Consider the following 18,811-nt stretch of genomic DNA (forward strand, 5'->3'; position numbering starts at 1 on the left):
CTCTATGACAAAATTGGTGCAGTTCAGCTAAATTTGTTGGTTTTGTGACATGGACTTGTTTCTTCAGCATTGTCTACACGTTTAAGTCAGGACTTTGGGAAGGCCATTCTAAAACCTCAATTCTAGCCTGATTTAGTCATTCCTTTACTACTTTTGACGTGTGTTTGGGGTCATTGTCCTGTTGGAACACCCAAGTGCGCAACACTGAACTTTCCTCCAGAAGGTCTTATCTTTGTCAATGTGATGTCAGATGAAACAAAAATTGAGCTGTTCGGCCACAATACCCAGCAATATGTTTGGAGGAGAAAAGGTGAGGCCTTTAATCCCACGAACACCATGCCTGGTGGTGGTAGTATTATACTCTGGGCCTGTTTTGCTGCCAATGGAACTGGTGCTTTACAGAGAGTACATGGGACAATGAAAAAGGAGGATTACCTACAAATTCTTCAGGACAACGTAAAATCCAGTTGGGTATTCCAACAGGACAATGACCCCAAACACATGTCAAAAGTGGTAATAATAAAAAATTCATGAAAGAACCCAATTTCATGAATGTTTTTTGTGACCAACAAATATGTGCTCCAATCACTCTATCACAAAAAATAAGAGTTGTATAAATTATTGGAAACTCAAGACAGCCCTGACATAATGTTCTTTAAAAGTGTATGTAAACTTTTGACCACGACTGTATATACAGTATATATATATATATATATGTATATGTATATATGTATATATATATTAGGGCTGCAACAACTAATCGATTCCATCCATCCATTTTCTTCCGCTTATCCGAGGTCGGGTCACGGGGGCAGCAGCCTAAGCAGGGAAGCCCGGACTTCCCTCTCCCCAGCCACTTTGTCCAGCTCTTCCTGTGGGACCCCGAAGCGTTCCCAGGCCAGCCGGGAGACATAGTCTTCCCAACGTGTCCTGGGTCTGCCCCGCGGCCTCCTACCGGTCGGACGTGCCCTAAACACCTCCCTAGGGAGGCGTTCGGGTGGCATCCTGACCAGATGCCCGAACCACCTCATCTGGCTCCTCTCGATGTGGAGGAGCAGCGGCTTTACTTTGAGCTCCCCCCGGATGGCAGAGCTTCTCACCCTATCTCTAAGGGAGAGCCCCGCCACCCAGCGGAGGAAACTCATTTCGGCCGCTTGTACCCGTGATCTTGTCCTTTCGGTCATAACCCAAAGCTCATAACCATAGGTGAGGATGGGAACGTAGATCGACCGGTAAATTGAGAGCTTTGCCTTCCGGCTCAGCTCCTTCTTCACCACAACGGATCGATACAGCGTCCGCATTACTGAACACGCCGCATCGATCCGCCTGTCGATCTCACGATCCACTCTTCCCTCACTCGTGAACAAGACTCCGAGGTACTTGAACTCCTCCACTTGGGGCAAGATCTCCTCCCCAACCCGGAGATGGCACTCCACCCTTTTCCGGGCGAGAACCATGGACTCGGACTTGGAGGTGCTGATTCTCATCCCAGTCGCTTCACACTCAGCTGCGAACCGATCCAGTGAGAGCTGAAGATCCTGGCCAGATGAAGCCATCAGGACCACATCATCTACAAAAAGCAGAGACCTAATCCTGCAGCCACCAAACCGGATCCCCTCAACGCCTTGACTGCACCTAGAAATTCTGTCCATAAAAGTTATGAACAGAATCGGTGACAAAGGGCAGCCTAAATTAAACTAAATTTATATAATCGATTAAAATCAATTATAAAAAATAGTTGGCGATTAATTTAGTCATCGATTGCACAGAGGCCTTTTAAAAAAAAAAATGTTTTAATAAACCTTTATTTATAAACTGCAACATTTACCAACAGCTGAGAAACAATAATCAAAATAAGTATGGTGCCAATATGCTGTTTTTGTTTCAATAAAATACTGGAAAGGATAGAAATGTCGTTTGTCTCTTTTACCCGATTATTAATCGATTATCAAATTAATCGTTAGTTGCAGCCCTAATATATATATGTGTGTGTGTGTATACATATATACAGCTGCACAATGGTGGAAGAAAGGGTACATCCTGGACAAGTCGCCACCTTATAAATCATCACCCAGAAAATATATCTGAAGCTACCTTCTGCTTCTCATAAAGTAAAAGTTGAGACTCAAGTGAACATTATTGTTTTACACTTGATATTTTGTTGTCGCTTTAAAGACACTCAACTGTAAATTATTTAAAAAAATATTTGTTTGAAACAGTGGATTTTCCTGAACTTTTTTCTGCACTTAAAATACATGTTTGTAGTAATAAATATGATGACAACATTTGAGCATTGGGTTTGTATTTAATTACAGTAAGTGTGTTTGTCATAAACATTCCTGACACTTTTACACACTATACAAAGTCCTTTTTAGACATATATTTCAACTCTTCATATGTATATATATATATATATATATATATATATATATATATATATATATATATATATATATATATATATATATATATATATATATACATATATATATATATATATATATGTGTGTAATATATGTATGTATATATATATATATATATATATATATATATATATATATATATGTATGTATATATGTATCCGTCAACCAGCAGACCACTCAGAGCCACAGCTTGTACTTCCGAACCAACACTTTTTTTCTGATGTTTGTTTGCCAGCAAAATCCAAGGAGATCGCTACACTCCTGCATACACCTGATAGATGGAAATAATGCTGTTTTTTGGACATGTGATAGCCCTGTCATATATTGTTAGGAAAAATCAACAGGCAAAGTTTGTCAAATCCACGTTTGTTTGAGTCTTTCTTACCTTTCATATAAAAAAATAATTGATATTTAACTAGATTATTAGTATTGGTTAGGAAAAAAATGTGCATTCCTCTAATATAGTATGGAAAATATATTTCAAAAAGTAAATTCTGTGATCATACCCCTTGGCATTTAGGGACGTTTTTCTTCAAAAGGTTATCCAGCTCAATTTTGGAGTATTTGAGGCGGACCTGAACCCCTTGAGTCTCAGCAACAATCTGCTTCAGGTCTGACTCCCTCCTCTTGAGCCTCATCAGATCCTGAAACACAGCAGACATAGGTCATCCTTCTGATGTGACATAGAACTGGGCGATAAAGCGATAACGATATCAACCGCTAAATAACTTTTCCTTAGTAAAAATACGAGACAATTCCGACAAAGGGACGGACTGACCTCTCCAGTTTAGGCTGGCCGAGTCGGTAACAAACTCAGCAAGTTCACTGCAACTTGACTTGGAGAAAAGGAGACAACCTTGTCTTGCAACATGCATACTTTATTATAAGTTTTAGCAACAAATATGGGGTCTGCAGCCGTTGCAGTGTGCATTTGCAAGGGGCTGCCGTCATCGCGCTTCTAAATAAAAGAGTTCATTCTGACCGTCCGACTGTCTTCCAACTTTATTCCTGCATTGCCGCACATATCAAAGTCCACACAGGCCCCCAAAATGGCTGTCCAAGGCTATGCCTGTACCAATGGTGTTTGTGTTTCTTTAATAACGTTCAAACGTTTACTTGGTCAGACTTTTAGTTTGAAATACAGCTTGTATCCTCACACATATTATTGGTATGTTGTACATGTCATGTTCAACCCCTGACAGAAAATACATATTTAAAAGGGTTTTATTATGCAAAACCAACTTTTCTTAGCTATTGGTACCTGTTTTGTGCATTAGGGATTCCCATAAATCCCGAAAATATGAAATTAAACCATGGAAGCCTAGCGAAGATATTTAAAGGAAATCTTGCCGTCTTCCAAACTTGGTCCAAACGACCCATTTGGAATTTGAGACTTTAGTGACATATTTTGCCCTTAGTTACATCTCCATATATGGTAGAGGTTTAACCGAAAAGCTTTGGCTAGATCCGCCATTTTTATTGAGTTGTAGTCAACAAGTTCCTTTTTTATTGTTATCCTCTTGTTGTGAGGCTGACTGACTTGTACTTGCATATGCATGTTAAAATAAGTTAAAAAGTAAAGTACCAATGATTGTCACACACACACTAGGTGTGGCGAGATTATTCTCTGCATTTGACCCATCACCCTTGATCACCCCCTGGGAGGTGAGGGGAGCTGTTGCCATTTCTAATACAAAGTAGGGTACAGTTCTAACTTATTAGTTACTTATAACTTATTATCAGTCTGTAGACCCCATATGGGCACGCTAAAACTACTGTACAACACAGCTGACAGGGTGGAGACGCAGTAAAAGTGGGCTTAGCATAGAGGAGAACTTTGGCACGTAAATAAGACCGCTCACAAAGTGGGGTGTTCTGAAAAGAAGGTCAGAAAGTGGATTGAAGATGATTCGACTCGAGCATTAGAGCATTATTGTCGACCACAAGGAAGTGTTTTAAATGTAGACAAAAATCATAGGACCCCTTTTAATTAAAAAAAAACCTTGTGTTGTCTTCAAATCTCACTTATTAGTAACATAATCATGCTAAGCATGACAAAAATAGCGGTTTTGTTTATTTTGTGATAAATATCAATATTGACTGATAAAACATTGTGATATGACGTCTAGTGTGACATCATCCTCTTCAACAACTTACACGTAGTTCAGCACTCATTTGCTCCTTTCGCTCCTTAAGCTTCGTTACATCCTTCTCATCCCAGCAGCGAGCTTTGGTTTTCAAGTCACTGGAACCTCCTGAGATCACACCGGACTTTGCAAACAGGGTCCCGTCCAGAGACACAGTCTAGAGGAAGCAGGTGTCATCAACATGTCTGCTATCAGTACAACCCATTATCCACATACGTCCAACCATTTCCTATACCGCTTGTCCTCATTAGGGTCACGTGTAAATTGGAGTCTTCCTCGTTCAATCTGAGGTCTTTACCTTACGGCGCTCCGTCCTGTCAAAAGCGACGCTTCTGGCCTCTTTAAGAGTCTCACACACCATTGCGTTGCCACAGACAAACTGCACCACTCTCCTTAATTGAGGAGCACTTGTGGTCACAACGTCCACCATCATCTTAGCACCTGACACATTCCTCAGTCGCTCATTCAGGGGACTCACCTGAACACACACCGCAGTGACGGTTCATGCAGATGTTTGCAGTCAAAGAACTGAATTATGCTTTGGGAGGCCTACATTCAAATAGTCGATGGGCAGGAAGGTCTCAGGATCAGCTCGCTCCTCCTTGAGGAAGCAGATGCAGTCGCGGGCCACCTTCTCTGTCGTCACTACAATAGCCTTTAAGTAGTGGCCAAACACCTTGGTGACGGCCAGCTGGTACTTCTTGTGGATGGGGCTGCATAGGTCACACAGGCGGCCATACTGCGACAAGATTCATGAAACATTAGTCCAATTTTACAGATGCAATAAAAGTACAGTGGCACCTGGGCTTTTGTTAACAGTGGAACCTAGAGTTATGAACATAACTGGTTCTTGAACGGGGTTTGTAAATTGAACAATTTGTATAGTGAAGCCAATTTCTCCATAAGAAACAATGTAAACGTGAATAAATTGTTCCAGCCTCAACAGTTAAGGTGCGTACACTTTGAACACAATATAAAGTGCTATACAGTACTATATATCAAACAAACAACAAGGAGGTGAGGGATTAACTATGTCTTCATTAACAAGCTAAAACAACAACGACAAGCTCAACACGCGCACACCCACACAGAAGTCAATTTGGTGCCCTCACAAATGATCAGAAATCACAAGAATCCTTGACTTTAACAACCATTTTGCTACAATATTAAACATTTAAAAAAAGTAAAATCTATTTACATCGGCAAAGGTGCAGCTCACCAGAGGAGAGTAAGGGGCACTGAAGAGGAGAGGAGAGGCGATGTGTGTGTGAATGTGTGTTCTTAGAAGAGATGCCGCTGAACGAGAGGTAGTCTTCTGTTCCACTGTGAAATAAGTTTGCTTCTGTATTTTTTTTTTGCAGAAAAGTCCGTTCTCAACACAATTAAAAACTTGGTGTGTTATAAAGTTGGCTTTCTCAATCTTTTTAATACGAGCAAGCACAACATGGCTGCCAGCGGGACACAACATTAATGAATGGATGAAGTGGACACAAAGACGTGGTTCGCTTATGTAGGCATATTTGGCACGATCTAAGTTTGCAAATAGAGGGGTTCGTAAACCGAGGTTCCGCTGTAATCCATTCCAAAAGTTACAACAAAAATGTAATTTGACAAAAATGCCAAAAGCAAAATTAACATTTTTCACAATCCCTAAACTAAGATACCACTCTTCCACTCTTACCACAGATTCAGGGAAGAGTCTACGAAGCTTGTCCAGCATCTCTTTGCGCTGCAGCTGGTATTTGTTCTCCTGGTTTTCAAGGCGTGCGATGCGAAGCTCTTCTAGAACCTGGCCCAACTCCAGGTTGACCTCAGTACTGCGCTGGCGGCCATGCTCCAACTCTGCTTGCAAATGCTCTTCCTCCTGACGGGAGCGGTCAAGGGATGACCTACGGACATACAGTACAACAGTTTATAGACTATATGATGAATGGTCAAGTCTGTAGTAGGCAGCAGTTACATTGTTACTTTATTTGTGTCCAAGAGAACTGCACAGTTCTAGCAGCTTGATAAAGTATCCTCCTGCGAACCAGTGTCTTGTGCGGTGGACATTTGTGTTGGGCCTTAAAGGGGTTGTTGTTTTCTGAAATTTGTAACTCAAAAATAAATGCCTACTGCAGAGGACGCTGGATCTCAGGAGGTTAAACAGTACAATAAAATGTAAGCAAGCAAGTGAAATGTGATTAAAAAAACATAATAACAAAACAATTGAAAACAAAAAAACTGTTGATTTGTTCCAGTTTGTCAATTGCAAGCAAACATTTTATCAAAAGTAAATTCTGACATACTTGCAGGCCTTGGTGTACTCCTCCAGCTTCTCTGCTCTACGAGTCAAATCCTCCAACTGAGACTTGTTGTTCTTGATGCCAGCCTACGGCAAACATTGTTCAAACGGCTTTCGGCCTCTGTTCCAAAATGTACCCACATCTCTTGGATAAGATGATAAGGTAAATTTCTGCTTCCATTGTTTTAACTTTTGAATAATTAATTAAATGATAGACAAAAGTAAATAGATAATTTACATAGGGATGGGTATTGTTTACATTTTAACCAATACTGGTGCCAAATCGGTACTACCCAAAAAATTTACAAATTTATTTTAAAAACATTACCTTTTTACTTTCACAGAATAATGTGACATGCAAGTTGAGTAGAATAGTCATTTAAATCAGGGGTGCATTTATTTAAGAGATAATTATCGGAAAAAAACATTGATCTTTCATACATCAGCCACCTGAAGCACCGGTGCTTATGACGGTGTTACTTGCACAATATCACTTCCAATCATTGGCTGAGTCTGCATTCACTAAGCATCTAAATCAGAAGTGTCAAACTCATTTGCATTGAGGGCCACATCGCAGGAAAGGCTGCCCTCAGAGGCTTGCATGTAAAAATTAATATATATTATTATCAATGTATGATTGCCTAATGATATCGTTACACAATTGCCTATATGCATTTAATTATAGTTTTTTTTTATAACTTGCTTTGAAATCATAATTGGATATTTATTTTGCACTAGAAGCTACTTTTTCTTTGGCTTGGCTACTACATTACGTCTGCATAGGTGCTGTTTAAGGTACCAAGTTTCAGTACCCAATACCCATCCCTAGATGTGTGTGTTGTCCTGTTGCCAGGAGAGTTAATGACGTTACCTCCCCTTCCTTCCTTTTGCGCTCGTCAAACTTCACCTTCTCGTAGTCCGCCTTCACTTCCCAGTGCAGCTTCTCGGCTTGCTGACTAAGCACTGCGCTCTGCCTCCTCGCAAGCTCTTTGAGGTTTTTGTAACGCTCTTTCTGTGACACACAGCCATCAAAAACATGCTGAATTTCGGACAACTTGCCTTACTTATGTATTTATACACACAGGTTGTGATCAAACACTGGCTGTACAGTTAAAACTGTTTTAACAAAGGTGGTTTGAGCCGGAAAGAGTTTCAATTCCCACTGTTTCCTAGGAGAAATAAAACCCACCTGCATCTCATCCAGCTCAATGTCCATCTCCTGGGACTGTTTCTGCTCCTGAAATTGATTCTCATAGATTATCCATGTTTTCTCCAGATCTGCTTTTTCCTGCTGGTTCTCAGCAATCTCCTGCTCCTTCAGATCCAAGAGTTTCTGGCTCTTTTTCAGGGCACGTTTGAGCTCCTCTCTCTTCTTGAGTTGATGGGAGGAGCTGACCTTGGCTTTGATGAACTGAGACTGAGACTGGGCCAGGATGTGCTCCTGGGCGCTAGGAAACAGAGCCACACACTTTGTAATAATTTACACATCAAAGGTGCTACAATCAACGTATCATCTGAGATACGTATGCTTAGCTAACTTTGTGTTATAGGTGAACAAGAAAATGTGTGGGTGAGTTTCATTACTTTCGGGGTTGTCACAGCGAGTCGATCACATACCGTAAATTCAGGACTAAAAGCTGCTACTTTTTTCCCTACACTTTGAACCCGGCGGCATATAAAATGGTTGATGGATTAATGTTTTTCTTTGCTGACGACGATAATCCAAATAGTAAAAAAAAACAACCAAGTGAATAATAATAATAATAATGGATTAGATTTATACAGCACTTTTCTGTCGACAAGATACTCAACCCATTATTCATACACTGAAATAGTGTTATTGTTTGTGCTATGGCTCCATCTTTTGGACGAGTTCAGTCACTGCAAGTGCAGCAGTGTCCTTCCATTTAGTGCTTTCAACTGGAAGTAGAAGTCCTGTTCAGTCTTCTTGCCGTCCATAGCGTTTCTACTCAAAACGATTCTTCATATCATTCCAAGCAATGCTTGTAAGTTTTACAATATAACTAAAACAATTCTTACTTACTATACCGTCCCATGTGTGATGTTTGTAAGAATGTTTTCATGCATATGTGTGCGTGTTAGCATAATGTAATAAAGCGAACGTTGTTAGCTTTAGCTAATATGCTAACACATTTGCGAGTGTCGGTTAGTATTATTAACTTACAATGGCATTTTTTTCGTATCGTTTCATTTAAAAAAATTCCTCAGTAAATTCATCAAAATGTGACTGTGGAGTTATTGAGTCTGTTTAGCTGATTGGGGAGCTAGCTTTCGCAGCTGGGTGCATGACGATGACTTCTGTTTAGTTGGATCAGCCGTTTTACTGCCGTGTAACAGAAACCGTTTAAAAACAATTAAGGTATGTAAATAAATATATTTCTGTGTAAGTAACTCATTTTGCAACACGTATGTCTGTGGCTTATAGTCAGTTGCGGCTAATATATGGGAAAACATTGGGGAAAATGTTTTTTCTTCTTCTAAAATTGATTGGGTGCGGCTTATATTCCCATACGCTCTATAGTCCAGAAAATACGGAAAATAGTTTTGGCTTACATTTTACAGTCAATGCTTTACTGACGCAAAAAAGTTTTTTCCCCCTTGTGTTATGTGCCAAGAGCTCACTGTTGGCTTTGTAAGGTCAATTTATATCCAAACTAAACAAAGTTAATACTAATCCAGCTTGATGTTTTCTTTTTTTCCAAGTAAGAATCCTTGAGAGAACCGATAACAAACCAAATCGTTAAGCAGAATCGAAAGTGGAATCGTAACCGGAAAAATCTGAGTAATTCCCATCCCTACTGGGAAGGCTAAGAGTTCCAAAACAGGAGACTGTAGCGACAAAAGAGTTTTCAAGTTCTGGCTTCTCCTTTCCATTATCACTAGCCAAAGACTTAACTTTGAGCTGTATTTGTTTACCAAGCAGACATATGACGCGATAAACATTTTAATTGACTTTTAAAGTGTAGCGTGTAGAAAACCGGTACGCCTCTGTACCCCCCAAAAAATATTCTGAACATATGTTATCTTTTCATCCCTAGTAGTAGTGAAGATAATATACAATACCGGATTTCTTTCTCCATGTGCTGCTGCTCTCTGACAAGGTGCCCATGTTCTTTCTTGTGCGTTTTAACATTCTGCTCCCAGTCCAGCACAGAAGCATTCTGCGCAGAAGCAGCCTCCTGTTTGTCACTCAGAGTTTGCCTGGTGCTCTCAATGGCCTTCCCATTATGATAAAGCTCAGCTAGTCTCAACTGCAGATGCTTTTGGGCAAGTTCATCCACCAGAGCCTGGTACTTTTGCGCCTAGGAAGGGGAAAACAATACAAAATAAATACAGCCTTACCAACAGGTTTCAAATAATTTTTTAATGTCAAATGCAAACACTGCGACAATTATTCTAGTACTTTTCTGGAATGCCCATAAGGTTGTACTTCTTCAAGTCAGAAAGGTTTGATGTTTTATGCTCACCTCTAACCTCTCCTCAAACACTTTCTTCTTCTCCCCGGAGACAGATTTCCTTTGGTTGAATTGAAACTGCGTGTCTTCCGTGGCTTTGTTGAGGGCTTCTTTCTTCTTGTTGTACTCTGCAATTAACTCGCTGGACTGACAGATGAACTCAAACATCTTGGTCCGCTCCTTGGGGTTCTTCAGAGCAATGGACTGCACTGCCCCCTGGTGACGAATATAGCCAGCAAATAATCGAATGTTTGTCATCATACTTCATGTGAGTCCTAGACATTGACCAATGTCTTTTTTCAGGGCCGATACTTAATATTAGTAACCTGATATTTGGAGCCAATAATCATTTACAGTAAACGTTTTTAAAACATGAATAGTATACATCAGTTGACAGCTGGAAGTCTTTTAGTTGTTTTTTTAACATTATTTTTAGGAAACGTGGGACCAGTAGGAACATAATGTTATATGCGCCCCTATGTTGTGATAAATTTGCAGCAAAACAAATCGGGCGATTTCACAAACACCTTTATTACATGTGTCAAAGAGGAGCATCAACATTTGCATATAAAAATATGGCAAATCTCCAGGGAAAATTTGTGAAAATATGGGATTTTTCTACATCAAAATAACTCGCCATCTACTCCATTTTATAGCAGTTTATGGATTTAATACATGGTAAGAGTTCATGAGGAACCCTGAAAAATTGCGATTATTTAAATAAAAACAATTCTGGGCTGCCTTCACATATCTTATAGTAGAGACATTTTTCAAGCTGGCTGACATCCTGGATGTCACAGAAAGTAGGAGAATGTGTGAGCTGCTGCTTGCTTTTCTTGACCTATATAATAATCTCCTATTTGTCAAGATATTTACACAGATTTTTGGCAGAGATATTTTTTTCTGTCAACTTAATGTCCATCCATCTCTGTCGTGTTATTTTATTGATCGCGGTACATGAAACTCCGCACGCTCCTTTAATGAGCCCATGCTCTGGGTGTTGCGGACAGAGGCTTGTACGCTCCAGTAGCCAAAACAAACAAAACAGAATTGGGAAGACCTCAGAAAAAATGACTATTTTCTAAAAATAAACTGTCAGATATCAACACGTATTTGGGGAGAATTATTGACAGTGGAAGAATTTATTTTTATTTTTAAATGATTTTTAAAAAAAAATTGGGCTCCAGCTAAAAGAATACTTTTTTCATGCAGGGCAAAAGGGTTGGTGTTTGAGCAGTGCTTATTACTGTCTACACAGCTAATTCTTTATTTCTAAATTAAAAAACACTGGCATCAAATGTGTATATATTGTATTTGCTGATGTAGTTCTGTTGTAGTTAAAAAATAATACTAATAAAAAAGGCCAATAAAGATTAAAAAAAAGGTTGCACCGATATACGTCAACATGGCAAATATCGGCCTCGCCAATAATCGGTCAATGTCTAGTAATCAATTCAAACATTCATTCAACTATTTTAACAGACCACAGTACAACCACAAAATTCTACCTGGAACACCAGACAGTTTTGAGCTTTGGAGACGATGCCAAGCTCTCGGAGCTCCTGATCGTATTTGCTGCGAGTAACGGGAGCGCCACTGATGTGATACTGGGAGGAGTCACCTGACATTAACATAGAAAATTATGGTTAAAAACGGGTTGTATTATGACAAAATGTGGCGGTTTAAGATGATTAATTTTTAATCAGAGCAAGACATTCAAATTGTGCACAAAGCAAGGTACATGAAGGCATGCTGGGATACATTGGGATTGTAAAAAACACCTTTAGGATGAACTAAGCCCTCCTTCAGGTCCAACATCAGTAACTTCTGACCCCAGGAAAGGACTAAAACACTTCCACAAGTGTTCTAAAATTTTGTAGGAAGAGCGGCAAAGGAGGAATAACTCCACATGTTCTTCATTTTCGGTGTCCTTCATCTGGTACGTGCTAATCAGGGATGCAGCTGTCAATTATTTTACTAATCTATGAATTAGTTGGTTTGGTTAATTGGATAAAACACACTTTATAGCCTCAATGCGTATTTTAGAAACGATAGTTTACATTAACAAATATTTTTCAGCCTGCTACAATCTCCATTCTTTTTTCCCCCTGATAAATGCACATTAACAACATTGAATAGTGTACATGAAGGAAAAAAACATTACAACTCTCCACTGTATGTTGCCACACAGATCACAGCACCCAGAGCCGGGAGTATGGCCAACTTGGTTTCAGAGTTTGTCCCAAACATGGCGCCCTGGAGTCACGTGACGGGCTTGTGACCAATCAGATAAGAGTATGGCCAAACGATCTCCCAAATGATTGGTCAAAAGCCCCTCAAGTGACGACAGAGCGCCGTGTTTGGGACCAACTCGGAAACCAAGTTGGCCATACTCTCTCTATACAAGGCTCTGACAGCACCCACACACCACCCCTCTCATGTGCGCTCTTATTGCAGGGGTCGTGCGGAAACGATGTTCACTGTTTTAAAGTTCCGGCCACTTCATGCGGTCCGGATTTGATCAGTTTTGATTAATTGACTTGTTGCTTCAAGTCATTAAACGATGACTTGAAGCAACAAGCTTTTTTTTCTATAATGAATTATAGTGAATTATATTTATATAGCGCTTTTTTCTCTAGTGACTAGATTAATGGTTGGAGCCAAATGCTATTGGTTATCAATAAATTGTAAACAATAATTGGATGGTTGGTGGATATAATTGGATAACTAGAGGCAATCAAGTGTCAAACCATGCTCTGCTCATAAAAATCTGTCAGTGAAGTATCAAGAGCAGAGAAGGAAAGAGTGTGAGGTAGGTCTTTACCACCCAGGAAAACCCCCTAACAATCTTCCCATTCACACAATTCTTACCTCTGAATAAACATGGGCTGCCATTTTCAAGAAAAAGCAAAAAACAGTACTAAGAAACGGTTACCGCGGAGGACCCAGTTTGCATCCCTGGACTTCCTAAGGCTGTGACATGATAAACTTGAACAATTTTGTTGATACCTTATTAAAGTCTTTGACGTTCTCCAGGTCAAGGACCCCCAAACTGATAGATATAGCGGGAAAACCCTATAGTACTTATAATACAGTACTAAATCTTGCATAAAATTGTGTCTTAAAGGGGACCAAAGTTTCTTACCTTTGGTACCTGTGTTTGTGTATTTTGTATCTGCATAAGCCCTGAAAATGTGAAATCAACCAAGGAGGCATACTTCCAGTCTAAACTAAACGAGGCGTTTGGAATTGTGATGTTTTTCCCCAAGAGTGGCGTCAGCGGACATCTCCATATATGGTATAAGTTTACCCAAAGTGCTTTGCGAAAGTCGGCCATTTTAGTCTGACGTTGGAGTCAACAGGCTTCTTTTTCTCTATCCTCTTGTTGTGGGGCAGACTGGCTCGTACATGTACATGCATGCCTTACTGTTGCCATTTCTAATACAAAGTAGCATATAGTTTGAACTTATATCTGTCAGTAGACTCCATATGGAAGCGCTACAAACTACACCAAAGATGGCGGGAGAAGACACAGTCGAAGTGGAGGCAGGTAAAAAAGACTGCCCACAAAACGCCGCATTCTGAAGAGACAGTCAAATAACAGCTTAGGGATGGTCTGTAAAACATAATCTATGCAACATTTTGGCCAAAGAACCACCGTTACATGTTACGTAGACCACAAGGAAGTGTTTTACATGTAGAAAAAAAATCACCCTTTAAGCTAGCTACTAGCTGATCCCTCTATTTGAATCTCAGTGCTAATGAGTATTTTAAAGACATTTAAATTTGTTGAAAAATTGCAGGGAAATATTAAAAAATATATATTTTTCAGATGTCTAATAAACCAAATATCATCCCCCAACCTTTTTTTTAACTGTTATTTGTTCAATCAAGGAAACTATCCCTATTATCAGTTATAAGATAAGATGTAAATCAGAATCATTGAATTTACACAAATATTCCTCTATTGGTGGGAATTATTCTAAAATATTGGCAACAGTTTTTGTTGTGTTTTGGTGCCATATTTCCATGCTTTGGGAGTGAGATCATTAGTTTGAATTTTCCCACAACTAAAAAAAGTGTAGCATTTTAACAATATACAAAAACAATTCACAAATAATACTTAAGAATAAATAGCATTAATGGATATAAAAAGTATAAATACAACTATGAAAAAAAGCAGGAAATAATACAGATGTGAGTACCATATCTGGTGTGTACGCTTCAAGAACTACCCTTTAGAACAGGGGTCCCCAAACCTTTTGACTCGGGGGCTGCATTGGGTTAAAAAAATTTGGCCGGGGGCCGGGCTGTATATATATATATATATATATATATATATATATGTATATATATTTCGAGCGCGATGATGTCACGTTATCGACGGGATAATGCATTTTTAGACAATATGATTGGCCTGAGCGGCTCGGAGACACAGAGAGTAACAAGCGGTAGGAAATGGATTAGAAATAACATATTTTTTTATTTTTATAATTAAAAATAAAATAAAATACAAAAAAAAATGTTTTAACTTGGGACTTCCCACGGGCCGGATTTTGGACGTAGAATGAAAAGTGAATAAAATATATTTTATTAAAAATACATAAATCGTTTTAATTATAATTGGAAATGTTTTTATATTTATCTAATAGTTTTTGTATGTCAAAAATATATGTATGTACATTTTTTTATATGTAATTAAAAAATAAATGTGAATATATGTGATTAAAAAAAAAAAAATCCAAATGCTAAGTTTCCTTTAACTGTGACTCATTTTCCAGTCCAGTTGCCAGTCAGGTGGCAGGCATGTGCAGAGTGGGCAATCCAACAATTTGCATGCGCATAAATACCAGCTTACACCTGTAAAACTGTTGTCATCGTCGACTTAGAAGAGCCGTTCAAAAGACTTAGTTAGCAAAAGTCACGTGTCAACGATTAACGACACATAGGAGAGGCATATAAAAAATAAAAAAAACGGCATAATATAAAAACACACCAACCTCACAATATGGCACTTCAATAGCATGTAGAGCAAGAGTACAACATTTGAAATAGTTAAGTCTATTACTGTAAGCCTGAAAAGTTGCAAATGTAGAATAAAGCCTCTTTAAAAAAGTGTTACACATCATTGCCGACACTGACCCGAGATGCTTCGACGGAAGACAATCTCCTGGCCGAGGTGGTCTTCGCACTGTAGGGCGACGTAAGCGCTCTCTGACACCGGCTGTCCAATGTGGGCTCCATGGATCAGATCGGTGTGATGGCTCACCCGGAGAGAGGTCACACGCACCCCAATGGCGAAGCTTACGGCGTCCATCACATTGGACTTACCTGGTTTTATTCAAGACATATTTGTTAACAACCATACAGTCAATGACCATGAACTACCATGTATAGAAAGAGGAACTACTTTTTTGGGGGGAATTTTCCCAACCATTCACGATCCCTATATGCAAGACAAGAACGCATGTCTTTTTTTTTAATGAAATACGGCAAGTACGAAGTGGCTACAATGCGGCTAACGGGAGTCATTTACTGCTTCCATAAACCCTCTAAAAAACATCCATAAACTGCCAATAATACTCCATTTACATCTCGTGAACTGAATATTAACCAAGTATTAACGATATTGTTATTAAAAGCTCTAATGTTAAGGGAACTACTTTTAGCAGTGCCACGATGACAGAGGTAGTAACTAGCTTATACTACATAAACTAGTAAGCTCTCTGATCACAGAAATATTGAGCCGGTGAGCTGCTGCATCGTTTCTGAGTTGGTGAAAGTTAATTCTAGATAATAAATCATGCCTCTCACCTGAATAGTAGAAGGTTATCAACTTTGACATCCAACTTAGACCCCGAAATGGAGAGAAAGACATAAAAAGACACCCGTTTGCGGCATCTTTTTTTTTTTTAACCTTTGTGTGGATTATGATTAATTCTTCATGTAAACGGGAAGATATAAACATCCCATCAATCGTCGACCCAGTGAAAGCAGACATTGTACAGTAAGTGGTTGTTTTGTTATGTTCATAGTTTGTATTCCTTGTTTAGTACTTAGCAATAATGCTATTCGCTGGATCGGTTTATCACTCAGCTTCTAAAACTTGCAGATCATCCTCCTTATACTCAGGATAAAAAAAATATGAGTTTCCGGATCATCATTTGTCACAAAGTAGTCTTTGTTGTTTCTCAAGATTAGTAGTGTACATGTTGTTAAAGAAAAAAGCAAACGTTGTGATGCCTCTGTGAAATGAATACACCTTCGTATGCTTAAAATGACCAAAGTACGTAAATATAACGTGTAAATATATTATGCTAGATCCACTCGACGTCCATTGCACCGGTCGCCCGGTGAGTAAGTATACATTAAGTAAGTATACATTTATACTTACAGCACGAATATAAAGCATTGATGGAGGCTTTTGGATTTTTTTTTTAGAGCGCTTCATAGGCGGAATAGAGCGACTCCCATTGACTCCATTGTTAGCTGACTTTTGCTAGCTCTTATTTACGAGTTAGAATTAGAGATGTCCGATAATATCGGCCGATAAATGCTTTAAAATGTAATATTGGTATTGGTTTCAAAAAGTAAAATGTATGACTTTTTAAAACGCCACTGTACGGATGGGTACACGGACGTAGGGAGAAGTACAGAGCGTCAATAAACCTTAAAGGCACTGCCTTTGCGTGCCGGCCCAATTACATAATATCTACGGCTTTTCACACACACAAGTGTGAGGCATACTTGGTCAACAGCCATACAGGTCACACTGAGGGTGGCCGTGTAAACAACTTTAACACTGTTACAAATATGCGCCACACTGTGAACCCACACCAAACAAGAATGACAAACACATTTCGGGAGAACATCCGCACCGTAACACAACATAAACACAACAGAACAAATACCCAGAATCCCTTGCAGCACTAACTCTTCCGGGACGCTACAATATACACCCCCCGCTACCCGAACCCCCCCCACCCCCCAACCTCCTCATGCTCTCTCAGGGAGAGCATATGTCCCAAATTCCAAGCTGCTGTTTTGAGGCATGTTAAAAAAAAATAATGCACTTTGTGACTTCAATAATAAATATGGCAGTGCCATGTTGGCATTTTTATTTTTCCATAACTTGAGTTGATTTATTTTGGAAAACCTTGTTACATTGTTTAATGCATCCAGCGAGGCATCACAACAAAATTAGGCATAATAATGTGTTAATTACACGACTGTATGTATCGGTATCGGTTGATATCGGAATCGGTAATTATGAGTTGGACAATATCGGCAAAAAAGCCATTATTGGACATCTCTAGTTAGAATGCATACATAATAAAATAAAAACATTTGTGTCCCAGTCTAACATGAGGATTGTGAATGATAGGCAAAAAAAAAGAGCAGTTCCCCCTTAAAGTGTTTGGTTATTTATTGACACATTCTAATAAAAATAGACTTTGGTAATGGCAAAAAATATATTAATTGACCAACCATTTCTAATAGTCCTTATACAGAAACTATAAGGCTAAATTAATTACTGCAGTTATTGATAAAGCCCATTAAGCCATACAATATCTTAGAAAAGCTAAAAAAAAGAAAAATTATTAAAATCTTAGGATAGCTATATATAATTAGCATTCACAAATCTAAGGATGCACATTCTAATCAAAAACGTCACTTACAACCACTTTAAAAGCCTTGTGAGTGTTTGTATTAAGGTTTTACATTAGTCAGAGTAATAAACGACTTTATTTTAGTACAATTTTAATAAAAGTGTGACTAAATGTGTGTAGATAGTGCAGTATTAGTGCTTAGCTTTAGCCGTTAGCTAGCTACCTAGCCGTTAGCAACACGTGGCTAATGGAGAAAAGTGCGACTTACCGGATCCATTTGTGCCAATAATACAACTGAAGCCCATGAACGGACCGATGACTTGCTTTCCTCGCCATGATTTGAAGTTTTCAACAGTTATTTGTTTGAGAATGCTCATCGTTAATGTGGAAACAGTCACTGAGAAGTCAAGCTAGCAGATACATCGACTCACAGGCAGCTAATGGGGGCGGGCGGGAAAGGTCCTGGAAGGACGAAATACAACAATTCGATAAATTTATCAATATTTGTGTACAGTATAATATTGTTGTATTCATAGAAAAGTCATACAAACTAGCCGAAAAAATTGCACAATCTAATACGATGCACAAAATATCAGTCAATAGCTATGAACAATGATCAACAGACTATCCATAGTTGTGTACTTATAGGACTGGACTATATTCCTTGAAAACCATTAAGTGTTTTACATCTGTCGATATCGATAATTATTTATATTTTTATGACCTAAAGAAAATGAACACCAGGAGAAAATATATATTAAATGTAGACATTTTCATTTCAGATGTAACCTTCCTCTGTTTATAATCCTCTCAGCTATGAAGGCAGAAAGGAAATGGCAACAAAAGCATGGGAAACAAACAATTAGGGGTG

General features: G+C 38.9%; 1 protein-coding gene across 2 annotated transcripts in view; it reads right to left on the reverse strand.

Moving 5' to 3' along the window:
* Positions 1 to 18,415, reverse strand: part of smc1b (structural maintenance of chromosomes 1B) — a 39,910-nt gene extending 21,495 nt beyond the window's left edge. The window contains exons 1-13 of one of the 2 annotated variants that reach the window (XM_061924340.2): positions 18,209 to 18,415; positions 15,473 to 15,661; positions 11,839 to 11,951; positions 10,343 to 10,546; positions 9,939 to 10,177; positions 8,044 to 8,302; positions 7,726 to 7,866; positions 6,859 to 6,941; positions 6,252 to 6,459; positions 5,124 to 5,309; positions 4,869 to 5,048; positions 4,581 to 4,727; positions 2,930 to 3,067 (exon numbers count right to left, since the gene is read on the reverse strand). In XM_061924340.2, the coding sequence (XP_061780324.1) occupies positions 2,930 to 3,067; positions 4,581 to 4,727; positions 4,869 to 5,048; positions 5,124 to 5,309; positions 6,252 to 6,459; positions 6,859 to 6,941; positions 7,726 to 7,866; positions 8,044 to 8,302; positions 9,939 to 10,177; positions 10,343 to 10,546; positions 11,839 to 11,951; positions 15,473 to 15,661; positions 18,209 to 18,317 (2,196 nt within the window). In that variant the 5' untranslated portion in view covers positions 18,318 to 18,415. The remainder of the gene's footprint in view (positions 1 to 2,929; positions 3,068 to 4,580; positions 4,728 to 4,868; positions 5,049 to 5,123; positions 5,310 to 6,251; positions 6,460 to 6,858; positions 6,942 to 7,725; positions 7,867 to 8,043; positions 8,303 to 9,938; positions 10,178 to 10,342; positions 10,547 to 11,838; positions 11,952 to 15,472; positions 15,662 to 18,208) is intronic. The other variant, XM_061924341.2, reaches the window with a different exon arrangement.
* Between the last annotated feature and the right edge of the window lie 396 nt (positions 18,416 to 18,811).

The sequence above is a fragment of the Nerophis lumbriciformis genome, linkage group LG29 (assembly GCF_033978685.3).
Source record: "Nerophis lumbriciformis linkage group LG29, RoL_Nlum_v2.1, whole genome shotgun sequence".
In the NCBI taxonomy this organism is placed as follows: Eukaryota; Metazoa; Chordata; class Actinopteri; order Syngnathiformes; family Syngnathidae; genus Nerophis; species Nerophis lumbriciformis.